At 37.5% G+C, this 27989-nt stretch overlaps 1 protein-coding gene across 1 annotated transcript in view; it reads left to right on the forward strand.

Annotated features, from left to right (window-relative positions):
• LOC125240852 (protein nervous wreck) overlaps positions 1-27989 on the forward strand; it is a 116293-nt gene that overhangs the window by 17336 nt on the left and 70968 nt on the right. Inside the window, exons 2-3 of the mRNA XM_048148994.1 lie at positions 7755-7898; positions 25818-25903. Coding sequence (XP_048004951.1) covers positions 7755-7898; positions 25818-25903 — 230 coding nt within the window. The remainder of the gene's footprint in view (positions 1-7754; positions 7899-25817; positions 25904-27989) is intronic.

Here is a 27989-nt window from a genome sequence, read left to right on the forward strand (position 1 = left end):
CTTAATAGATATGGAGAATCAACAATATTATTGATAATTTTATAAAGTAAGATCTGGTCACTGTGTTCTCTACGTTTCTGCAAGGGTACAATATCGTTGAATGTAACATTCTTAAATTTAGTTTTCAGACGATTTATGAATTTCTTTTGAATGCGTTCAATTGAGTTAATATAACAATGATATTGTGGGTTCCACGTCGTAGATACATATTCTAATTGAGACCGTACAAGTGTTTTATATAAAATTTTAAGAGTATTACAGTTTTTAAAATCACTTCCTTGTCTAAATATGAATCCCAACATTTTATAAGCTTTCGCGGTAATTTTCTGAATATGAGATGAGAATAGCAATTCCTGATCTAGTTGTATTCCCAGGTCCCTGATCTCAGTTACCTTTCTAAGTTTAGTGTTTAGTAAATTATAGTTATAAATAATAGGTTTACGTTTTCGAGAATAAGAAATAAAGGAACATTGAATGTTGATAATATAACATTCAAAACCAGCTTATTGTTAACACAATATTCTCCCAGGCGGTTCAAATCCTGTTGAAGTTCTAAGCAATCTTGTTCGTTCTTAATTATTTTAAAGATTTTGGTGTCATCATACAATAAACATGCAAAAACTAAGTGATAACAAAAACAAATACAAATTTAGCAAGGAATGAAAACAAAAAAAAAATACAAAAAACACTGCTGCTTATGAAGCAGGCACTTAGGCAGTGCTAAAGTATATAACTATATCTAGATATGGCTTTCCAATACCTTGACCTTTCAATAGATTCACATGATTCCAATGACTTCAACAGAACCAAAGGCAATGATTCCCAAAAATTAGTCGCCAGACTTTATAACTTCACAAGACTGATACATAACTTTTCTTTATTTCAACTCGATTCTTATTCTCACCGCGCGTTATCTATCGCTTGGGTTTAGTGTAAGCGTAAAGTCGTAAACACACATTTTTTTGTGCAGTTATATTTTCTGATCTTTATTTTGTTTGTCTACCTACTAATTTTATGTTTACCCTACGAACACATACCAACTCTTTTTGTATACTATTAGTTTAGAAACTGGTAAATTATTATTGTACCTACATAATATAAAAAAAAAAGTTATAATTATTTAGGTTAAGCACTTCTTTTGTAATCAAATTATAATACATACATACGCTCAACATAGTTAAGTTAGTGTTAATTTCTCATGTAAGTGAATTGTAAATATTCTTATGAGAAAATAAACTTCTTTAAACCGATTTCTTCGTTTATAAATAGATTGTTCCGAGAATTTTAATTTTGCGGTGCCCCGGGACTTAACTTTTAAATTTCGACAAGAGGGAGTAATACTTTCTGCTATTATGTACAAATCGGATAGAAAACTTTGAGATTTTAATAATACACAAATGTAAAAACCTGCTAATAAATTTATGAAAGAACAAACTTTTTTTGTTACAAGTTCTGCTTTTGAAAGTCATTTTTGTTTTTTATTAAGAATACTTCACCTGTAGGTAAAATTGTATTCTTAGGGCCACTTGCACCAACGAAAATGGAGGGTTAACCCGAGGGTTAACCCTCCATTTTATATGGAATTTGACAGATGACAGCCCACTAACCATGAGTTAAGTAGTTGGTGCAAGTGGGCCTTAAAGGCACACTACTTGATAATAATACCGAGCTGCAAGTACTTTACAAATCCATAAAAAATATTACGAAATAAATACATCAAATCACTATTATTATTATTTATTTATTTATTAACACAAGAGGTACATTTATAACAAAAACATATGTCCCACAAAACGGTTTTCACAGTTTGACTCCCACAGTCAAAGGTCAGAGTGTGGATCAGAGTCTCTTCGCTAAGAAAACTAAAATAACATTTAGATAGTATTAATTAAAAACTTAAACAGACTTCTTTTGAATTTAGCTCTATTGGCTTCCGTCCTGATATCCGCAGGCAAACAGTTTAATATGTAGGGTAGACGTTTCGTCAAACACCTATCTCCATAGTAGTTGGTTACTCTTGGCACTTCGTATTTGCCTGCAGTTACCGACCTGGTGCCGTGTGTATTACTTACAAGAGATAAACCATGATTATGACTTCCTTGGTGACTAAGTGCTAGTGGTGCTAATACTGCTAATTAATGTGAATTTATGCTTAAGGCTTACTGGAAGAATCTTACATATCTATCTTAAATAGCTGACTATAATCTGACTTACATTTATTTTTAGTCTTTCTGTTGACTAGAAGTTTTAAAAATCTATTATTGTATATATTAATTAACTAATATTAGTACTTTCATTAGTAGGCCGAGCACATGATTGCCGCGAGAGTATGTCGCCGCCGCGAGATAGACTACCCATACTTATGTCATTAAGGCCCACTTGCACCAACCACTTCACTGAGGGTTCAGCAGCTCTCAAAAAGTTTGTACAAAAATTAAAGAAAAAATTAAATTTGTTTTTTTTTATTCCTATTTTGTTTTCTGCCCTTGGTCGTTCTGACCCGTGGCGAACACACTATGCGTACAGACGCCGCGGACAACGTTAGATGTCGTCCGTGATGAGAACAACGACTAAGACCTGACTTTGATCGAAAATCAACATGGCACCACGGATACATTACACCTAACCTCGTAGGCCAAGCTCGTAGGGTAGCGCGGGAAGGTATTACTCGTACTTTTAACTAGATAAGTATTACATTTACGTACCTATGTCTTTTAAAACCGGGCATCGTTCATCATCATATATGAATATCTAAAGTTTCAGAATATTTATATTGTTCTAATTGAGACTTGCTTCTAACTAGGTCGGAAATGACTAGTCTAGTATGTTGAAATTAAGAGTAATTTTCCCGTATCGCTCATCCAAACTACGTAACTATTTCTTTTATGGCTTCCATGTATCCTCTTTTAGTGAAAGACACAATGACACAAAATAGGGTGTAGCCAGAATTTAGGGGAGGAAGGCGATTGTACTAATCGATCTCATTTTTAAAACGTGTCTTCTCAATTAGGAATTACTTAGTGCTCACTGCTCAGTGTCTTATTGGCTATAAAAACGATCAAAAGATAAGCACCCCCGTGCAAATAAAAGAGACACGGCGATATTGATAGTTCACCGCTGGGAGAGTAACTATAAACATCGCCGTGTCTCTTTTATTTACACAGAAGTGATACAGAGGTAAATATCAGGGGTAAAGGTCGTCAACGGACATTACTGGTAGCACTAAAAGCAGCGTACAAAAACTTGCTACCTACTTCAGAACAGAAAAAATAAGCGCGTTACAAAACACGGAGAAACTAAAAAGCCAAAAATAATAAACCTTTCAATTCAGATTTCTTATCGTATTGCAATAAGCTAAACATCCAAATTATAAACAAATCAATTATTTTTGTAGTCGGTACCAGACCTGTTCGTCGCCTTGCTATTGCCTGTTTGCCCCACCCAACCATACACAGGCTGGTACCGACTCCAAAAATAATTGATTTGTTTATAATTTGGATGTTTAGCTTATTGCAATACGATAAGAAATCTGAATTGAAAGGTTTATTATTTTTGGCTTTTTAGTTTCTCCGTGTTTTGTAACGCGCTTATTTTTGAAGGCGGTTTTATTTTTTGTTAAAAAGTTTATTTATTTGTTGATTTTTAGTGGTTCCTAGTGATATTATATGTATCAGTCCGAATACATGTACAGTAGTGAAAGAATTATCCTTTAACTCCTAACCATTGAGGAGTTGACCTTCCATCATCAGCTCAGTTGATTTTTAGTGGTTCCTAGTGATATTATATGTGTCAGTCCGAATACATGTACAGTAGTGAAAGAATTATCCTTTAACTCCTAACCATTGAGGAGTTGACCTTCCATCATCAGCTCAGCCACATAAAATTATTACCATCAGACGTAAATACTGGTGTACCTTTGAAAAATAGACTAAAAACATTACATGTGCCTATAACATTTGAAGAGTTCCCTCGATTTCTCCAGGATCCCATCATCAGACCCTGACTTGGTGCCAATGGGACCATCTCGGGGTTATACCGGTTCGATCAAAAAAAAATTTTGAAAATCGGTCCACGATTCTCGGAGATATCGAGTAACATACATACAAAAAAAAAATAAAAAAAAAAAAATTCAGTCGAATTGAGAACCTCCTCCTTTTTTGAAGTCGGTTAAAAAAGGCAGATCTCATCAAGCTAGTTAAAGCTAAGCAGATACCAGAAGAATTCGCTCCGTGGTATAAGAATCTTAAAACGCAGAAATCGCTCCGAAATCGCTTGCCGGTGCCAAATTACGACGAATCGGAAAGAAGTGATTCCGAAGCCGAGACTGATATTTAAGTACTTTTAATTGCCAAGATAAACTAGTTTATTTTTATTACCGAGTTCGTGTAAAGTTTTAATCAAGGTTACCGCTGTTCATACAAATATTTCACTATATACATAGCTGGGCACCGTTAATCAAATAGTTAACTTCGATAATCGTTAATCCGTTACTTAAAAAGTTAACTTCGTTAATCGTTAAAGCGATACATTTCGGTAGATTTAACGGAAGTTAAAGTTAATCGATAATCCGTTAACAGTGTTAACACGTCATAAAAATAGGATTCCACTGTAGGTATTATGTATTTCTATTTACTAAGTATCCACCAAAAACCATTAAAACCTGTGACGCCAATCGATAAAAAACCGAAATGTAATAATTACGGTTCTTCAGATTGAGATTTGAGATGACAGCTCGATGCTGTGGGCCACGATAACTTGGTAGAGTAATCTAAGGCCCGCGCCGGACTCTAACTCGATGCGTCGATTGCGCGATTTGTCTGTCATGCCTGATGATTGCACTCTACTCCCAGGTTTGTGATCGATCTAGCACGCCTAATAAGATTTAGAAGATCTCGAATAAGTGATCCAAAGTCCTTCCTCCTTCCTTGCATCCAATTGGTCTTCAGACTGTTTATAACCGACGGATCTCCTTTTACCGATAAAACCTAGGTTTTGCCGTACTACGGGCTTTTACAGTAGCAGTAAGAACGTGGTTTTCGCGGCGCAGCGAGCCGCTTGGGGTGCTGGATTAACGATTAACGGACTCTATGAAATTTAATGGAAGTTAACGAATCCGTTAACATTTTTTAAAGTTAACTTAAAAGTTAATCCGTTAATCGAAATGTTAACTTCGTTAATTAACGATTAACGGATTAACGAGTTAATGCCCAGCTATGACTATATATATACACTGATTTTTCAAAACTGCGGCAGCAAAAACTCATTATGCATAATAACTATTAAACTACAGATGATATTATTAATATTTGCATTATCATATATTTGCCACATTTTTTAATACTGAAAAAAATGCATTACACTTGATTTAAGTAATATACGGATTTATTAAGTCGAAAAATATCAAAACATTGATTATCTCCCTTGTGTCAATTTGGTACTTAGTGACTTTTGCTTGTCACCCGACGTTATACGTATTTTACTCAATACTTAGCATTGCAAAGCTCTCGGACTCGGTATTTATATAAGCAATAAAATATTCTGTTGTATTCAGGTCAGGTTCTGTATTTGAATAAAAGCTCGTATTTATTGTTCATGAATATAGAAAACGAAAATCTTCTCATATTGAAGTTGAATGTAGCACGCATGTAGATAAGGCCCCTATGCGAACACAATGCGATGCACTGAGATATAATTAATGTGACGCAAAGACAAGAGGGTTGATTTGAATGAGTTTTATTGAAATTATTTATTTTTAATCTTCGTTTACAGCAGTGTTTAGAAAATATCTATTACAATAATAGGGTTATTGTGTAAGTTTCTGTCCATACAATAGTTTAAGTCCACTTGACGGAGTAGTAATTAATATCGTTAATATTTTTGTATTAAAGGAAAAAATGGAAAAATTTACGCTTCCGGCGGGACTTGAACCCGCATCATTTGCAATCCGTGCAAGGCATTGTTACTGGTGAATTCTCAATATAACTTGAGACTCCAGTTACAAGATGTAATAGTCTGTCGGTAGATGGCGCTAGACGTCACCCCAAGACGTGTGTACATAAGGAAAGGCATGGAAAGATTTGCGATGTCCGGCGTGGCTTCCGTAGCTCAATTGGTTAAGAGCCTTGCACGGATTGCAAATGATGCGGGTTCAAGTCCCGCCGGAAGCGTAAATTTTTCCATTTTTTCCATTTTTTTTTCCTTTAATATAAAAATGTTTAGAATCGTTAGCAGACGTTTCTGCTTGTTAAAAAATAAATCGTTAATATTTGTCATGTAGACGAAAACTAGCATCTAGTTATAAAATATAATGAAAATATAATGGCAGTGGTAAGTAAGTCAGTCCGTTTTCACATTATCCGATCCGATATCGGATGTCGGAAGGATTTCAATGGAAAAAATCCAAGATGGCGCCTGTAATGTATGGGATATCGGTCCGACATCCGATATCGGATCGGATAATGTGAAAACGTACTTAGGTGGGCCATTTTGTCCACCCACTCTTTTGTAACATGGGTATTTTTTACGCGATTCATACTCAGAATCGCGAGGTCTTTCGATCCTGATAAGAGAAAAAAAATGTCCCAAGACTTCCATACATTTTTCAAACCTTTCATTCCGTTACTGCCATAGAATATGTATGAAAAAATGATAACGGAGTGGGAAAAAAACCTTGGGGCACTTTATTTCTCCTATTAGTATTGAAAGAGCTCGCGATTCTGAGTGGAAACCACATAAAAAATTCCAAATCCAAAAAAGTGGGGTGGGCAACTTTGAAAAGAATGGCCCAGGTACGAGTACTAAAAAATACTAATTAGCATTGACATCCCTTTTCTCCAATGCTTAAGCCCTTAGACTTGGGCCGAGGCAGAAATTTGGCCCTGCTAATTATTCTACGACACAGTACAACAAAGATGAATGAAAGCCATTAGTTTTGGATCAGTAGCGCCGCATTCTCTGTGAACTATTCATACTCGTATTGACCAATAATTCAATATGTCTTGCGTTGCGTCGGAATGAATAATCGCCACGCTCGTCAGCGGGTGTGCCGTTATTCGGCCAAATGAAATTCAAAATACATTTGTTCATGGAAATATTGATACTGAGGTAATCCATGTGATGAATTGATGATTACTGTATGCATAACATTTGATTAGGTAACATATGTGGGCTAACTCGGTGCACGAGTACGAAAGTGATATAGCAAAATGTTTTATCGACAATAAATTATATCGATATTACTCTGAATAGCTAGGTATTATTTTTGATTAAATAAATAATTATCATTGTTTGTTAAAACTCTTATAGTACCTATCAAAGATTTCCTCTTTTCGACACAAACCAAGTATTCACGCGTGCAGTAAGTACTCAACATCTCAGAATATACTTAAGGTCAACCGGGATATTTGTGTCTGTTGAGGTAACCGCGTCTTTAGAAGATATTTTGGAAATGGAATATATTAGAACTTCGATGACCTTCTTACTTCAAAGTTAAAAAAAGTTATGTGCCAAGTTTACAAATTAAAGTAAGTACAGGGTGCGTAGCCGAATGGCACAAACGCTCACGAAACGCTCACGAAACGAAACGCTAGTAGATATCTATCTCTATCGCTCTTGCATATTGGCGCGATAAAGCCGGACTAACTGGCGCGGCGTTTCGTTTTCGTTTGGCGTCGGAGAAATGCCATTCGGCTACGGGGCCTGTTCCCATTAAAGGAAACATCCAGTTATTAGTATAACACGTGTTTTTGTTGCAGAGTAACTACACCAAGTTCCTGAAGAACTTGCACACGGAGCAGATCGCCAAGCTCCACGCCAAGAACCAGCATGAGTGCGACCTGCTGGAAGACCTGCGAACCTACACCATCAAGCGGTCAGCCATTGAGAAGAGCTACTCCGAGGTACGTGGAACAATATGTCACAGTGACTACAGTAGGTCTCTGAGGAGCTGCAACGTGGAGCACAACGCCCAGGACCAGCACAAGTGCGACCTACTGGAAGACCTGCGCACCTACACCATCAAGCGGTCGGCCATTGAGAAGAGCTACTCCGAGGTACGTGGAACAATATGTCACAGTGACTACAGCAGGTGTCTGAGGAGCTGCAACGTGGAGTACAACGCCCAGGACCAGCACAAGTGCGACCTGCTGGAAGACCTGCGCACCTACACCATCAAGCGGTCGGCCATTGAGAAGAGCTACTCCGAGGTATGTAGATATTTGACGTATAACGTCAAATATCTAAAGAACTTGCACACGGAGCAGATCGCCAAGAACTAACATGGGTGCGGCCTGCTGCAAGACCTGCGCACCTGCACGATAAAGCGGTCGGCCATTGACAAGAGCTATTCTGAAGTATGTTTTATTATATAACAGCAACTACATAACACCAAGTTCTTGAAGAAATTGTACAGGGACCAGATCGCCAAGAACTAAACATGGCTGCGACCCGCTACAAGACCTGCACACACACTATCTAGCGGTCAGCCATTGAGAAAAGCTACTTTGAGGTATATTTTCACAACAATTACTAAGTCAAATCTCTAAACAACACGGAGCAAATCGTCAAGAACTAGTATGCAGCACGAATGGGACCTGTTAGACGACATGTGCACCTATCTAATGAGAAAGGACTACTTCGCGGTACGTACAATGTTTTTGTAACAGACATTATTACACCAATTATTTACACATGGAACCTGCTGAACGAGCAGGTCGTCAAAATCCACGCTAAGAAAAATTATCAATCAAGAGTGCGACGAGAAAAGTTACTCTGAGGTACGTACTAACTGTCACACGACAATTACTACACAAAATGCATAAGCGAAATACATACTAAGTTCTGTAAAATTATATTGAACCTTTCTATTTATTTGTGGATAAGTAGTGATATTCTATTTTGGTAAGTATATAGTTAAATGCGCATCAATTAAGATCAATAAATTGAATCTAGGTTCCATTCTAAATGTTTGATTTTCGAAACACATTTGTTTCATTGAACTTAAGGCAAAATTGAGCTAACTTAGTAAGCTCAGTTATAATGTAAAATTATTTTGTAATTCAGTCAGATAAAACTTATACTTTTATATCAAAATTGGCCTAAAACTGTTTATTACTTACTTAATTTTTACAGAGTAATTTCATGCTAGCGTCATCAGCCGCCTCAGACGTTAAAGCTTTTGATACTGAACCTAAAATATACCCAACGAGGGTTGTGTTACGCGAAACATGTCTTTAATGCATAGTGTCCGGCGGGGTAACCACAAATTAATTGGATCAAATGCCAGTAGCTACATCAACAAATTGTTAAGTTGCCGCTACAACCTTACAACTTAAGTAATTTATTTGCATAAAAAACTGTACAGAGGTACAATTCAGTTGAATCAAATATTTTGCCTTTGAAGCCGTGCTTTAGAACTGTTTAACGCACACTAGCTATAAAGGCGAATACCTATAAATTCGCCAGTCGGAGCATTTCATTCGATGGAAGGAGGGACACTTCTTACCGAAGTATATAATAATAGCATATTAAATTCTACGAATACAACCGCATGTCTCTACTACTTTTTAATGGAATGCAGATTTTCTGAATCGTTTTTTAGCAGGGTGGCGATACTGAGGCGCCAGGGCTTTTTGACAGCAAACTTCAAAATCCACCAATGAAATACATGGGGCGATATAATAATTATGATTTAAACTTTCACGATTATTAATCGCGTATAACTACATATTAAACTGACCTCCAACGTTTCAAGGACGGCGTTGTCCCCGTGGTCTCGGAGAAGACTGGCTTGAAATGACATCAACACCTTCTGACAGCCGCGCGAGTTTTTCGAACTACCCGCACTTGGTTTTGATTATCAGACCGAGACCACGGGGACAACGCCGTCCTTGAAACGTTGGAGGTCAGTTTAATATGTAGTTATACGCGATTAAGTCCCGATTTAAAAATAATTATGTATAATAATTATGATTGGTGGATTTTGAAGTTTGCTGTCAAAAAGACCACGGTACGTAGTCTAATGTACAAACAGTTAGGGCCACTTGCACCAACGAAAATGGTGGGTTAACTCGAGGGTTAACCCACCATTTTGTATGGAATTTGACAGATGATAGCCCACTAACCCTGAGTTAAGTGATTGGTGCAAGTGGGCCTTATTAATGCACATTGTTAGCCGTTAGCGTTGCTAGGTATCTATGTAGTATCTCTATCACTCTTCCGTATTGGCGCGATAGAGGCAGACTGCGTTTCTATCGGTGTCGTCAACAATTATGATTTCGGCTAGACCGGCAGGCGATTTGGTATCTCCGTTTGGCCACAAAATATATAATAATAGAAGTACAGAAGGCTTACTCCTTTGATGTTCACAGAATACCGCCATTCTAAATTCTTACCTACATAAACAAACGGACCGCACGCGAGCAGCCGACACTGAATTTTATTGCGCCGTGCGAAGGTTGACACCACTGAATAGGCCGCGAACTCGCGGCCGCCGACATGTACTTGTAGCGCGGCGATAGAATCGCGGAGTGAGCCGCCCCTGGTTTGGGAAAAAAAAATTCAGATTACCGTCATTAAATGCATTAGATAAATAATAAATAAATATTGGGGACACCTTACACAGATCAACTTAGCCCCAAACTAAGCAAAGCTTGTACTATGGGTGCTAAGCGACGATATACATACTTAAATAGATAAATACATACTTATATACATAGAAAACATCCATGACTCAGGAACAAATATCTGTTCATCACACAAATAAATGCCCTTACCGGGATTCGAACCCAGGACCGCGGCTCAGTAGGCAGGGTCACTACCGACTGAGCCAGACCGGTTGTCAAGATGCTAGTATTGTAGTATTTTGTCTATACCTAGATTTGTGTCTGTCTATTGCACGAACGGCTGCTTTTCTACAAGCATATCAATGCAAAGCTACTTAAATTTGCATACAAATCGGACGAGCTAAGCTACGAAGTCGTCTCATTGTTAACGTAGCTGAGAAGCGCAGCTGAGCCCAGTGTGCGTAGCCGAATGCACAAACGCTCACGATAATATCTGTTTCGTAGCTATCTATCTCTATCGCTCTTGCGTACTGGCGTGACATAGCTAGACTGTTTTTCTGTCAGCGTCTGGCGTCGACGATTGCCATCGGCTACGCCGGCTGTTGTAGGAGCATCCATAATTTTCAGAGATGTAGGTATTCGATATTTCCTAAAGAGACGACTCTGAGTATTTGAACTCGAGTAAAGTAATCTCATTATAACCTAACCACAAAATTAAAATTTTGAAAAAACCCCGACCACGACATAGTAGACCGATTCTCATGAAACATGGCTAAGAACACTCCCGACATACTCAGCTTTCAGACAAAAAAAAAATCCAAATCGGTTCATCCGTTCGGGAGCTACGATGCCACAGACTGACACACTCATAGACAGACAGACAGACAGACAGATACATACACAGACAGACACGTCAAACTTATAACACCCCGTCGTTTTTGCGTCGGGGGTTAAAAAAGGAATTATAATCAACAATGTGTTATGAAGTGCTGATTCCACAAGCATCTGCTAATAAGTAGGTATTGACTAGAAAGACTATATCTTTTCCTATGGATAAAAACACTTTTATTGAAAAATAATTTATTACACGTCTGTAATGGACTCAAATACAATTACAGGATATTTTTAGTATTCGTATCGACAAAAACATCGAATCGTGTACATCATTAGTTTTTGTTTCATCTTACAATATTAATTCATTTTAATGATTTGTTCAATTACTGTTGGGTTTGCCAATTATTTAATTGCCACAGCCCATCAAAAGAACAAAACTACCATCAGCAACAAAATTTGTGAGTGCAGTCTTTAGTAAAACGTCCCACTTTGTCGCTTACCATAAAGACAAGATTTGCTTGTATCTCTATATGAATAAACTGACAAAGCGGCTTTATAGCAATCGACAAATTGGGAAGTTTTACTAAAGATAACTACTCACATTGGGTATTTAAGAATGAAATTGTTGGTAAAACACATTTTTAATTTTAGATCAATCGCACTCGCAACTCAAAGCTTCGCAAGTACTCAGAAAACTCTAAAAGACATTGGTCTTAGCGGCAGCCATACGTGCGAATGAAAAGTCCCATCGCTGTGTCTCGCTCCAGAAATTCACCAATGTCGTGGCTAAGTGTGCGCCCATCTAAAGATAGGAAATAGATGTGGAATTGAATAGTTTATACTTGTTTCTGTAGCCGTGTGGTGATAGGAAACAGTGCTCAGGAAACGGACGTAGGCCCGACCGCACTTCCTTTCGCGCTTATAACTGTTGTAACTTTCGAGTACTGCTCGAAGGGCTGTACTTATAGCATTACATTATTTACATCTAAGTAGCTAAATTACGAACGCACATTGAAAAGCACCGAACATTGAACAATTTTGGTTAGCGTTTCATATCAGTCAGTCATGCTCATGTTGTAGGTCATTCGAAGTATTGAAATCGATGTTGACTAAGGAACTGACAGTAGAGAAAGGCCACTGTATTTTTGGACACTGGTATATTTCATATCTTAGATAGGTACTTGCGTGTTATGTTTACGTATAGTATTGTTATGTATATGTAAAATCCAAGAAATGGCCTAAGTTTACAAAACTTCCTAACGATAATTTAAAAGCTCTGTAGTCTTTCCAAACTAAGTTCACAGTGATTTTAACATTCCCACCCGTGATTTCATTACATTTTGACGGTTAAAATAACTAAGGTGTACTCGGGTAATTCCGAACGTCAAAAACCGTCGGTAAATTAATTTGAATTTCGGAATTATCCGATTAACGGCATTACCCGAATACACCTTATATATATATATATATATATATATTTTTTTTTTTTTTAATTATAAACTGGCCAGTGATTGACCTTAGTCGCACCTGATGGAAAGTGACGACAAGGCCGAGGTTGTAGCTAACTGGTTCAGTAATAGCCTATTCACTCTTGACTTGAATTCACCCAGATTGTATTCGCCCGGGAATACAGACGAGGGGAGCATGTTCCATTCCTTAGCAGTTCACATTATTATATATTTTAATCGTAAAAATTTAATTGAACTATCACGTGTAGGTACCTAACCCGTCTACAAGCAGGACTATCAATCTCGCCGTCAACTGAGCAAATTACTTATAATCACAGATCGGACAACTGAGCGTCATTCTAACAACATAAGGTTCATTATTCCAAAAACGTCATACAAATGACGCCGGCCCAACTGTCCGATCTCTGCTTATAATTAAGACGCTACGGGAGCGAAAATGCTAAAATGGAAAGGAGTCCCCCTTTCAATTTGGGAATTTCAGTTAAATATACTAGTGTTATTTACTAGATTTATCGAAAAAAATAAATGTCCATTAAGAACAACTCAGTTAAAAGATATGGCGAAAAAATCTTTAAAATCGAGGTTTCGCTCTCGACTGTTTCCTCATTCAAAACGTATTTAAACGGAATGAAATTTAAGAATCTGAATAACAATGAAATAATCAAAACGGTCCGACACAGATAAAAATAGTAATAATCTGTGTTGAAAAAATCATTCTTCAAAAACCAGGGAGGATACAGTCGAGAGCGTTTGTATGGAGAATTGACCTGTATCGTATCGTCTTAATTACCTCTAGCTTTTTAGTAATTGCAACGTAACGAAACGAAGAAATAATTACCTAAAGTTGGATTTAGTATTTTAGATGATCTCAATATTAAAAACAGCGATAATAATCTAGGGAATTTTCGGGATGTCGTCCACCCAACGCGCCAACGGATTCCAAGCGCTTCTTGCCACCATTCCGATAACATTTTAGTCCACCTGCCATCTCTCTGTCTAGCCTAGTTTACCGGGCAATTACATTTAACTGTAAACCACTCCATTGCATGTTTATTTATTTGTAATGCAAATTGAAGTCTTAATTTATCCCTAGATAATAGATAAGTTTAGTAGTCCTTAGATATATTGATATTTAAATTTGCTCCTTAAATAAAGAAACATGTAAATAATTGGTCACTTACATTACTCTGTTATATCAAAGACATATGTAACTCCGTATAGACAGATAAAGTCTAAGAAAAAAACGTACCTCAAAACCATACAGAAAAAGGTACGGTGACCTAGATGGCGATACACCTTTGGGGGACGCTCGGCTAGATGGCGCTAATATATATTTGACATTTTAACACATGTATATCAAGCTAAGAATATGGGCCAAATTGTCAAAACTGAGGTTCAAAAGTTTTAAGCTAGTGTCGAGAGATGGCAGTCTATGCACTGTGATTACACATTTTACTTTGATAATAACTCTCTATAATACTCGATCCTCTTTGGTTATATGGAATTAACCTACCTCTTAGGAATATTATTGTTATGTCTTGGTAAAAGCAGGGGCGGCTCACTCTGCGATTTTATCGCCGCGCTACAAGTACATGCTGGCGGCCGCGAGTTCGCGGCCTAATCAGGGGTGGCGCGTGTTCTCATGGAACGCACGTTCGCACTTTCTATTGTTACTTTTCGTCGCGAGTTTTTTCTAAGGTTCATATGCGATGTCCGCGTGTGGAATGACTGATAATGCTTAGTTAAATAGACATCATGAATAAAATAGGAAAATCTTACACAGATCTACTATTGATTAAGTCCCACGGAAAAGTTCAATAAGGCTTGCGATGTTGGGACTTAACCCCTCGTATGCTTAGACACGGATCCGTGCGTGGGAATTTTAATCTATTGCTTTAAATGTCAAGGTCACTATTTAAATGACCAAAATTGACAGGCCGCATACGAGGGGTTAAACAAAAATATCTAAATACTGTGTATATACTTAGAAAGTACCCAAGACTTGAATATAATGGTATAACATTTTATTTATCTGAGTATATTCGTTTTAATCCATAGGCAACCCTATCGTCAGTCGCTGCGCACGTGCGGCTCGTTTCTTTGTTAGAATTTTGTAGGCATTTTTAAAGGCGGCATTTCGTGAACATCAAAGCAGTGGGCCTTCTGTACTTGTACTATTATATATTCTGTGTAAAAGTCAATAAATAATTTAACTATTTGATTATTTAGGTGTTGCGTCGTCACTACATTAAATTTCTGTCACTGTTGGGAATACCTATACTTGTAGATTTAATTCTTAATTTATAGGTATACTGATGAAAGCCTACATAATACAAATGAAAGCAAATGTAATTTTCGCACTTTATCAAAAAGGTTTGGGTAATCCTAGGGCTACCCAGACAAACTTATTTAGGTTTAATTAAACTTAGCATTAATGGCCGTATCATGAATAATTAAGAGCAGCGGAGTGGTAGCCAGTGTGATAACCCCCTAAACGGCATTCAGAACCTCTAGCGTGAGATTGTGATGTTTTAAAATATGTTGCTCGATAACGGAAGAATTGATCATTGTATGGAGAAAATCAATAGGGGCTCAAAACTTTTACTTCCTAAAACTAAAAACCAAAACTAGATAAAAGTCAATCCAATCTAGTTAATCACGATTGAGATAGCTTCGCCTCTGCAAGGTAAGTAAACGTCATAATTTCATACGTTTAACGTTAATCATTATAACACTTGCACCGGCAGGCTGTTAAAATCGTAGCCTTGGACTGACACTGACTCAAAATTTTCCATGACCAGTATCACTCTGTAGCAATTAGAGCGTTATAAATATAAGTCACAATTAAGTGATAAAAAATGCTGATAATACGTTTAAACAAAACGTCTTACAGGCGAGAATCAAGACGACGATATGAAGTCGACATTATAATGATAATCGGATAATATCATTTGTTGATTTTAAAATGATGCGAAAATTTACAGTTAAACATATCGAATAAACCCCTTGTATAAAATAATGCCGTTTTCGTGCCAGCACGGATTCCGTAACAATATTACGACTTATTTACTTAATGGCTTGTGTACTTAAATGATACTCATCGCGATTCGTCACGTTGTAAACATGTGGAATTAGCCCTGTGGGATGGCAATGACTATATTGTATAATACCTGACGTAAAACGGCACGGGCATTTTAGATTGGCTCATTTATTTTGAATCAGGGAATGAGTTAGTACTTACCATATAACCCGGCAACCTTCAAATCAAGAGTGAACAGGCATCTTCTGGGCGAGCTCACTCCATCGTAGGCCACGTCTTTGCCTTTGGCTAGTCTGTGACCAAGAGTAAGCCCATTTATAATAATAATAAAAAACCTACTATTAATTTAGTACTCGCATATTTGCTACTATACCTACCAAATTACTTGCGTTTTGTAGAAAGATACCGACAGTGACATGTAATTTGTGTTGTAAAATATTACAATTACTTAAATATATATAAATAACAAATTACCTGCTAGTCAAATTGAATCGCTTGAAAAAACAAAAAGAGAAAATATATTTAAGTATTTGATATAAAAACCTATAACACCATAGCACACCATAGGCACATAAAAACTAGTCAATCACGACTTTTATCAAATAATAGACGCGCCACTGGTGTTCAGGACACTCAAACCCAAGGTTTTCATCCAACTACTACCTACAAAAGCTACTGTCTACTGGGCAGCCTTATATTATAACTATATAGAGAATACAAGTATAATGAGACAGTCATCCTTGGTATTTATATCCAGAAAACAAGAAATTTCAGAAATCTGCATATTGCTATGTAGGTAGACTGTAGGCTACGGTTTCGTTTCGGTAAGCTGCATAGACGGTACATACTGCGTACCTTCGCATTGGGCCTGTCGCAGGCACTGGTCCCACCGCGAGCTAGTAAGCTATGAGCTATGGGCTATAAAAACGAACAAAAGATAAGCACTCCGTGCAAATAAAAGAGACACTGCGATATTGATAGCTCACCGCTAGGCGAGTAACTATAAACATCGCCGTGTCTCTTTTATTTACGCGGAGATTATCTTTTGTTCGTTTTTATAGCCGATAGCTCATAGTTTACTAACTCGAGGTGGGACCAGTGCCGCAAACACACCTGTGACAATGTAAAAAGGCCAGACACACTTAACCCCAGTATTGACACTATTGTACTTACATCATTTGTGCCATTTGTGGCGCCGGCACCGGGGCAGCGCTGAAATGCCGCCATTTATCGACTGGAAGATAAATGGCATCTCCTATCGAGCCGGCTTTTATCTGACCAAGCATTCATTGGAGCTACATCGAAATTCCAAATTCGTATGCCCATGTCGTTTGATTTCAAAATAAGTCAGTAGGTACCTTTAGGAACGATGAATGCCCCAAAGAAGTATAGAGGGATACTGGCCAGATAATATTTGAGTTTATAACTTTAGTTAACCCAAGAAATGATTTCTCGGTAGACGGTATACTTATGTAGAAGAATTGTTGTTTGTTTAATAGGGGCGAAAATTGTTGTTTAACCGTATTACATGCCAGAATTGATACCTGTATATCTTTTGCTATGTGGATAGACATTTAAAACAAACGAGTATTACATTATTGTCATCCGTTTCCTATTGTTTAGCCAAGCGTTGTCGGCGCGAAAAGAGCGTAAGGGTAAAAGAGGTGGCAGAAAGTGGGGAGTGGATATTAATTTCATTCATTAAGCCTTCGTAGTTAGACTAGTTAGCGTCTAGACGGGAGGAGGTAGCGCGGCATCCCATTAAATGCCATCAAACGTACGAAATAATGTGTTTTTCTATTACTCTTTTACGTGTAGGTAATTATACCGAATGAATTATGTACGACAGTCATTATTTACATGCAGGATCTATGTAGGTATGATCGTATTGTTTACAACTGCGTTATAATTATAAAAGGGAAAGTCCGTTTCACATTATCCGATCCGATATCGGATGTCGGAAGGATTTCAATGGAAAAAATCCAAGATGGCGCCTGTATTGTATGGAATGTCGGTCCTACATCCGATATCGGATCGGATAATGTGAAAACGCTAAGGGTCACTTGCACCACCGAAAGTGGTGGGTTAACCCGAGGTTAACCTTGAGTTAAGCGGGTGGTACAAGTAGCCCTTACTCTCTTGTACGCCAACTTTGTCAGTAGAAATAAGATTTTTACTTTATTTTTTATTTTTGGCACAAGCTTTTATCGCCGACTGTACCTTTCGTTCAACAGTCATCTACTGCTCTCCGAGACTTTTCTAAAACCCCTTACTCGATGGGGATACGACGTTTCATAACAGAGTTCCTATGACCACCTTTCTGCTCCATCATCAGATCAGCTCCATGACACCATTTACATATGTGTGCAAAATTTCAGCTCAATCGGAAACCGAGAAGTGGGTCAAATTTAGCTTCTACGTTTTGACCCAAACTAACATACTAAGACCCACTTGCACCAATCACTCAACTCAGGGTTAGTGGGCTGTCATCTGTCAAATTCCATATAAAATGGTGGGTTAACCCTCGGGTTAACACTTCTTTTTAACCCCCGACGCAAAAACGAAGGGGTGTTATAAGTTTGACGTGTCTGTCTGTCTGTCTGTCCGTCTGTCTGTCTGTCTGTCTGTCTGTCTGTTTGTCTGTCTGTGTGTGTGTCTGTCTGTGGCATCGTAGCTCCCGAACGGATGAACCGATTTAGATTTAGTTTTTTTTGTCTGAAAGCTGAGTTAGTCGGGAGTGTTCTTAGCCATGTTTCATGAAAATCGGTCCACTATGTCGCGGTCGGGGGTTTTTTCAAAATTTAATTTTTTCGTTGGTGCAAGTGGCCCTAACAAGGCAAGTTGAAATAAAAACAAGTCAGTAGAGAAGTTAATATTTCCCGTAGCGTAAGTGCACCTATGATTTTGCTTTTTGCAACTGAAAAAGTACCTACTTTATAAATAACATAAAGTACCATCCCACAGTAAATTGCATTCAAACAGTATATTCATGTGAAGTTAATCTTCGCATTCTATCTCGAAAATAAAACTAAGCTAGTGGCCATTCATCTTACAAGCCAGGAGCTCTTTGTTTCGTTGAGAATTTTATTCATGAATCATAATAATAAGTGGTCAGTTTTTGAAAGCGTTATTCTTAGATCGTAGATCGTAGTTGTTTTTAAATATATGGCAAGAAAGATAATTCATGATATTTATTAAATCTATCCATAGCTCTAGTTTTGATTAATAAAAATCGGTTTCATATCCCGAGCATGTCTGCGAAACGTTATCGTCGTCTTAATTAGATTCCAAGCGAAATAAATTACTTTACAGTGTATCTCGAATATTATAGGGACGTAATAGATAAACTATTTGTGAGTGTGCACGAGAAAACGTCCCACTTTGTCGATTACTATAAAGTCGCTTTGTCAGTTTATTCATATAAAGATACAAGTACCTATACATACATACATACATACATACATACAATCACGCCTGTTTCCCAGAGGGGTAGGCAGAGATCACGGATTTCCATTTACTACGATCCTGACAAACCACTTTCGCTTCACACACTTTCATAACGTTTCTCATACACGCTCGTCGGTTTCGAGTACTTCTGACCTGGCCTTTTTGCAATATTTCCCCGATTTGATCAAGAAAAGTTCGCCCAGGTCTTCCACTACCAACTGACCCTTTCACTCCTTTTTCATATACTTTCTTCGTTAATCTCCTCTCATCCATCCTCTCTACATGCCCAAACCACCTTAACATACCCATCTCAATCTTTGTCACCACATCTACATCCACTCCACACTTCTCTCTTATCACGCTATTTCTGATCCTATCACTCAACTTTACACCAGCCATGCTTCTTAACGCTCTCATTTCCACAGCATTCACTTGACTTTGAAGTCTTTTCTCCCACACCCAACTTTCACTACCATACATAAGTGTAGGCACCAAAACTCCTCTATGCACTGCCAGACGTGCTTTTTGCGATACTTTCTGGCTGCCCATAAAAGCGTTTAGTGCTCCATTCACTCTATTCCCAGCATTCACTCTCCTTTCAATATCTTTTCCATGTTTACCGTCCCTTGTAAACAACGTTCCCAAATACACAAACTCTTTCACTTGTTCCAAACTTTCATTATCGATCTCAATTTCGCAATCTGTCATAATCTCATCTCTTTCGAATACCATTACTTTCGTCTTACTGACATTCATTCTCATTCCTTTCCTCTCGAAGGATGCATGCACTCTTGTTACCATCAGTTGTAACTCCTCGGCCGACGACGCCACCCACACCCGACACGACACGACAAGTACCTATATCTCACCTTAATGGTAACCGACAAAGTGGGACGTTTTACTAAACACACATTTACTTACTTCGCTCATTGGCGGAGCACCAAAAATCAGATATACTTAATTCATAAATCTTTTAAAAGAAATACTTTACACACTAGATATTTAATACTCGTATTAAATAATGTAATACTTGTGTAGTGTAGTAACTTACAGTCATTATTAATACTTAAGTATACAGAAATACATAACATTAAAAATTCAGAATTTGGGACACCCCAATTTTTAGCGTAAGTTGGTAACAAAAATTAACAGTTTTGTGACGACAATTAAGCATTAAAAATTTACTTTTTTCACATTCTGAATGTAGATTATTGCTTAAAGTTTATGTAATTAACACAAAAACAATATTTTTATTGAAATCTCATGCTTAATTATCGTCACAAAACTGACAGTGAGTGATTTTTGTTAACAACTTACGCTAATTGAGGGTCCCAAATCCTGAAAATGCCCGCTAAGCCTACTGTGATTCAAGTAAGTAGGGAAAAGATCGCTATTGAGAAAGGAAAATAAAGTAGGTATCTAGTAGGTAGGTACAAGCGCGGATCCAGCTTCGTGCCCTGGGGGGGGTCACGTGGTAAAGGCCCAGGCCTCAGGCGGGGGTGACGTGGTCTATTTGTATGGCCAACCTAGGCTCCAGGGGGGGTCATGACCCCCATGACCCCCCCCCTGGATCCGCGCATGGGTTAGGTAGGTACTTACTTTGTTAGGTAAGATACATTGGAGCTTTTTCACATTATTCGATCCTTAATCCACCTACTTCTGTACTAATATTATAAATGGGAAAGATTGTCCGTCTTTCACGGCAAAACGGAGCGACGAATTGTCGTGATTTTTTTAAGTGGAGATACTTGAAGGGACGGAGAGAGACATATGCTACTTTTTGTCTCTTTCTAACGCGAGCGAAGCCGCGGACAAAAGCTAGTAGATATATATATACTCGTAGACATCGGTTCTACATCTGATATCGCATCGGATAATGTGAAGACGCACTTTCTTGTAAATACGTTATACATATTTTAGACTCCTACAGCAAGGATAGGCCATTACTTACAAAGAGAATAACGTTTCTGACCCTGACTTTACGTTGGTTGGACCTCTGCCAGTTGGCCAGAGAGGAACCTAAAGAAAACACTAGCTCCTTCGCCCGGTTAAGTACTTGTTCGATTAAGACACTATTTAATAATAACAACCTATTTGTAATCATCAGCATTTCAAGAATCAAGATGTCACTACACTACGACTTGTCTGTACTCGAACTGGCCAACAGTCACTGCATTCCCGCTGTTTTATAACAGTCCAATATGGCGGGAATCATTGAATAGTATGAGCCAATTGATATAATAATATTCTTTTCCCCTCACTAGCTTAGAAACACGTGTTTTGTCCTTTAATACCAGCGGGTAAAAACGTAAAGTAATTTGACCTTGAGTAAAGTCAAATTAACCGCTTTAAAATTGATGAAAGTAGGTGATTCTAGTAATAAAGATAATTTACCACCTGTGGAACTACTGGAAGCAGTGATAAACGCATTTTATCACTGCTTCATACAAATACGTAAGTCGCCGAGCAACTTTGTCGCTCGTGGTCGCGCACCCTAAATCCTGTCTGAAACATAGACGCAAAACAATGATTTCAATTAAATATGTGAGCGTGCAAGGCAAAACGTCCCACTTTGTCGATTGATATAAAGCCGCTTTGCCAGTTTATTTATATGAAGATAAAAGTAAATCTTGCCTTAATGGTAACCGACAAAGTGGGACGTTTTACTAAACACACTCACACATTCTAATTGTAGGTATACGATTATAAAATTTCGACATTTTGATATTCTTCCGTGTGATATATTTAGTGATTTTGTATTCATTTTATTAAACACTGCTTTGCTCTTCTCAGATTTTACCAATTATTTGAAAGTGCGCTGCTTTTAAACTATTCATGGGCTCACGCGAAATTCGCAAGCGAATGAATTATTAATGAACAGACACCGCTGCTCGACCGTCGTTGACGAACCGTCTACCGTGAGTTTTTGATGTTTTATAATACGTTAGGTACTACGGTACTAGCGTAACGGCTCAGCCACGACATTAGTCTAAGCGCGACAGCGGTGAGCAGCGGCCATACATTAGAGCGAGACACAGCGATGGGACTTTTCATTCGCACGTATGGCTGCCGCTCACCGCTGTCGCGCTTAGACCAATGTCGTGGCTGGACCGTAAATGTCACGGAAAATGTACGTGATTTTTGGACCTAACGAGTAACCGTTTGCGCTATGCTAGGTATAATAACCGGGCATTAACTATAATGCCCGATTTATCACTTGGTCCGTAAGTAGTATACAAAAAAAAATTAGTGCAAATAATTATTTGTTATAAGTTTATAACGAATAATTTTTTCAAACACAACATTATGAAAACTTAGCTTTGATATTATGAATAATAAATTAATTTCATTTTCTGAATTTCAATGAATTTATATGAGCCAATAAGGACCCTCGATTTTAGTCTCAGCATAGATTAAATATAAGAAGATCATACCATCACATACATTAAAATGCGACCGCCTAAGAACGCGCACACCACACATATATGGTGCCACAAAAAATGTGATATAGCTTTCGATTATACTTGTAGATGACGTTAAGTGTACACTTTTGACATAGATTTAAGGCTCGAAACGTGACACTTAACGCCAATCTACAAATAATCGATGGCAACAAATAATCGAATCTACAAATAATCGATGGCATTTTTTGTGGCGCCATTTGTGTGTGGTGCAGTGTATACGTGTTCTTAGGCGGTCGCATTTTAATGTATGGGATTTTTCTGGGATGGGATGATTCTTATATTTAATCTATGGTCTGTGTTTGTTGCTCTTTCACAAGAATATTATATACCATGGATATTGCGTGCCGAACATTACGTTGAAGCCAGAAAATTTGACCTTGAATTACGTCACGCCGGTCTTGCATCTCTTTCTTTAGGGTGTCCATGATTAAGCATACATTAGGGATATCCCGCGGAATTTGACGTATTACGTTTATACGACTGATTAATTTTGTAACTTATTAAATTCAAATCCGATCAATCGTTTTATCACGAAAGTGAACATCCATCCTCACAAACTCAAAAAGTAAGGTACATTAGGGCAATTCCGAAAGCCGTCTAATTAGGAAAGTCGCATAGAAATCACCATTATTTCCGTCATATCAAGATTCCCCTTTCGGAATTATCTGAACATTTCTGTCATTCGGAATTACTCTAATGCACCTTACTAATTTGTCAACCGCCAATAAGGTCCATTTCTATACCACTCTGCAGTTACTTTGCCTTACGCCACAAAATACGGTACAGTTTTTACCAGTGGTAAACTACTGGGATTTTTTTTTCAGAACCGTTCCAGAATAAGAGCGTGGTGAGTGTTGCAACACGAGGCTTAAAATATAACTTTTCTTTTACTGACACCTGTATTTATTAAAAAATGTTTCAGTCACTTTAAACTATCACAATAATATTTTGGTAGTAACTACTGGGAAAACTAATCCCAGTAGCTATCAACCCCCGGTGTGGTAATTAACAATGTGGGGAAAATCCCAGTAGTTAGGACAGGTAAAAACTTGGTGGTAACTAGTGGGAATAGCCACAAAAATATAAGGGAAGTATTTGTCAATGGGGAAATAATGAAATACTAGGACGTTTTAAAACAGTATCTTTATTTTTAAGCGCCGCCCCAAATCTCAAGGAAGGTGGTTCTCAATTCGTACGTATTTCAATTCTCTTCGCATGTATATATATATATATATATGTATCTCAATTTAATGTTTATGCCACGATATCTCCGTCGTTACTGGACCGATTTTTAAAATTTCTTTCTGTGTCATAATCTTCAGGCTTAAAGTGCAAATCTGCAAATTGTCGAACGCTCTGAAACATTTCCTTTTATCGGTACAATCGACAGCCAACGCTGCCTCCTTCCTTCATCTTTTGGAACACTGAAAAGTTTAATATTATTCATGTTAATTGTAAAGACATAAACAATAAAGTTGGTATTATTATACTGTGATATGAACTATGAACATAGAAACCGTACCAAGTTGATAGATTTAGCTCCATTCAATAAGAGTAAATACCATGCAAGAAAAAGATTGGTCACCCTAGTCGTAAAACCACACATAGCATTATTTTTCTTTAAAGGTCATATTTATCGTTCTAAACCTATTCGTGGGAATTTTGATATAATTTGAGACAATGAAAACAATATAATGATAAGAACTAACCAAGATTACAAGCAAAATAGCAGAAAATTTATTGCCAGCGAGGTTTATGAACATTTTGGTAAAATAAGTACTTACTTGTGAAATTTTACGTCGGATTTCGGTTTCCATTTACTTCCACAATGGTTCACTATGCAATACATAGCGCAGAACTTAAGTAAATCGTCGAAAAACGTTTATTTCGCAAAATAAATATCTGAATCGGTGAATGACTTCTGACAATTCTGACATATCGGGCATATTTTTTTATTATTAGTGTTCCCATAGTACGCAGGAGGTAAATACCGGAGAAATAAGGTTTTTGATTGAGTTTTTTTTCGTATAATACAAAGAAAAGTAAGTCAATTTGATTGAAGAATGTTTTATACGTTTTTTTTAGTAACTAATCTGGCAATACATCACAGTGTCGGAAAGAGATAGAACATAGGAGTAAAGGTGAATGAACCTGGCTTCAACTCATTGGTCGGCACGCAAAATCCATGGTATATAATATTCTTGCTCTTTCAAGTAGGTACAGTCAACCAATTGGAACCCTAGGCCACTGTAGAACTATGTCATAGTGACGTTATAAATCAGATTGTAAGAAATCTCTTACTTCTTGTTATCTTGACATGGTTATAGAGTGGCCAAAGGTTGAAATTGGTTGACTGTACATCGGATGCCACGATGTCATGCTGCCCTTTGGTTTAATGTATTTGTATTTCTATAACATAAATTAACATAAGTTAGAGAATAATGTAAACAATGACAAGGGGAATCCTGTTCCACCGTGATACAGTTTTTACTAGTACGGGGATCAGATGCCGCTTACTCAAAGTTTCATTCCAGTTACCATAAAGTTATAATTATAACTTATGTAACCGTTATAAATCACGATATTTATAAGTTTACCATTAACTGTAAGCATAAATGTACTACACAATGCTAAATAAAGTTATTTTTATTTTATTTTATTTTATAATGAATACAGCCAAAGCTATAATTTGTATCTGCAAAGCAATTATTTTAAGTTCATGAATAACATATTTTCCCTCCATGCCAATTAGAGTTTCTTAGTTAGAAGTTAATATTTTGTGTTAAAGTTAGTATTTTTAAAACATACTAAATTGTATAAACCTTAGTTTTCGCATTATCCGATCCGATATCGGATGTAGGACCGATATCCCATACATTACAGGCGCCATCTTCGATTTTTTCCATTGAAATCCTTCCGACATCCGATATCGGATCGGATAATGTGAAATCGGACTTACTCTCTCGTGAAACACATCATAACGCAATGTTTTTGTTCGCAGGCCTTGCTGAAAATATCTTCAGGGTACCTCAGTAAGAAGATCCCGAACATCCCAGACATCAAAGTCGACGGAGCGGAGGAAAAATGGTATTTCATGCTTTTCGTTTACTTAAACTCTGACTGCTGCCCTCTGCTGTTGACTTAGGATAAACAGCTACACCTTGTATTTTGTAGACAGGTAATACCAACGACGATTTAATAGGAGGTAGGGCATAGCGAATGATATTCCGCTTTGTGTGGTAGGGCACAGCACAGCGGATATCGTCTCGCTCGAATCTAGAGCAGAGCCCAACTGGGGTAGTGGTAGTACCTCCGCCTTACAGAAGACCGCAGCCAAATAGCACTAGACCCTACTCATAGTGTTGTGTTCCTGCCGGTGAGTAAGGCTGCCAGAGCTCAACGAGGGTGCGGTTCTGATGGCGGGAGGACTTACGGAACTAACTTGTTCCGTATTCCTTTAGAGTCATCGGCAACCCGAACCCTCCTTGGAACTTGTACACTCCTTTTTGCTGTGTACTTAACACAGCAAAAGGGAATGTACAAGTTTCAAATGGGGTGGCAACGCGCATGTGACACTGTTTGCATTGCATGCGTTCATAGGTTACGGTGACCGCTTTCCATCAGGCGGACCGTATGCTTGTTTGCCACCGACGTAGTATTAAAAAAAAAAATAATAATAATAATACGGGACTGACAAAGCCCATACAAATAAGCGTACTTACCCCTGAAATGTATGGGCCTTTGAGGCTTAAAACTAAATGGTGCTGTTTCGCAGCCTAGAAATGGCCAGAATAATATTTTCCTCAAATGACGTGAGTGAGTTTAGTAAAACGTCCCACTTTGTCGGTTACTATTAAGGTGAGATTTACTTGTATGGTATCTTTATATGAATAAACTGATAAAGCGGCTTTATAGCTATCGACAAAGTGGGACGACACCCGTGCACACTCACAAATCAGCAGTTCTCGAAAAGTTTGTACAAAAATTAAGGGAAAAGTTAAATTTGTTTTTATTAATTCCTATTTTGTTACCAAGATTTTGTTGATGACTTGAGATTTTATTAAGTTTTATTTCATCATTAAGGTTCTCTAGTATCTATATTTTCTTAATTATAACAATTATCCTGTATATATCTTACGAAAGTCGAATTATATTACTAAATGTTGGTAACAAAATAGGATCAATTAAAATTTGCTGACGTGGCATTGTACAAAGTTGACGGGAATTGCTGAAATATTTTTGCGTGTTTTTATTTTTTATAAGAACAAATGACATATTTCTTTATTTTAATATCATGACGTCACGTCAACAATACACATTTAAAAAAAAATGTAGGCAATATCAGTGTGGTTATGTCAATTAGCCATTTTTTAAATTTATTGTCATTGGATATAGCAGTTATTTGTTCGGGGATACAATTATAAATTTTAGGGCCAATACTTAGGTCGGTTAGGTCGTTTTGATAGATCTGTTAGATGTTTCGAGCACACCCCTGTTCCTGTTCCTTAAGCATCTCAAGTTACCAGCTCTGTGTGGGACGGCAATGTGGGCGCACTTTACAATGTTATTTGAATTTTGAACTTCATAGATATTTATAGACGTGACTGTACAATAATTTGTCAAAATTAGACATTAGTAATTCATTGTTAGTCCGTTTTCACATTATCCGATCCGATATCGGATGTTGGAAGGATTTCAATGGAAAAAATCCAAGATGGCGCCTGTCGCCGACATCCGATATCGGATCGGATAATGTGAAAACGCACTTATTAGGTGGCCAGTGTGACAGCTAAATCAAATTATTAAAAGCCATACGTTTGCACTTGTAATAAAAAAGATGTTTGTTTCGCTATAGGGTTGAATAATGCATTTTGGTCGAATCGAGATTTCAGAATCAGTCCGTTTTAAAATTCAATGAAATTTGACATTTAGGTATGCATGTCGAATAAAGCCTCACCTCTTTGTGACTATTGTGAGTCGAGATGTTTTAGTCATTAATCGGGGATGTGGCTGAACTATTACGGTACTAACTTTTGCCCGCGGCTTCGCTCGCGTTAGAAAGAGACAAAAAGTGTCTATGTCACTGTCCATTCCTTCAACTATGTCCACCTAAAAAAATCACGTCAATTCGTCGCTCCGTTTTGCCGAGAAAGACGGACAAACAAACAGACAC

Source organism: Leguminivora glycinivorella, chromosome Z (assembly GCF_023078275.1).
Source record: "Leguminivora glycinivorella isolate SPB_JAAS2020 chromosome Z, LegGlyc_1.1, whole genome shotgun sequence".
Classification (NCBI taxonomy): domain Eukaryota; kingdom Metazoa; phylum Arthropoda; class Insecta; order Lepidoptera; family Tortricidae; genus Leguminivora; species Leguminivora glycinivorella.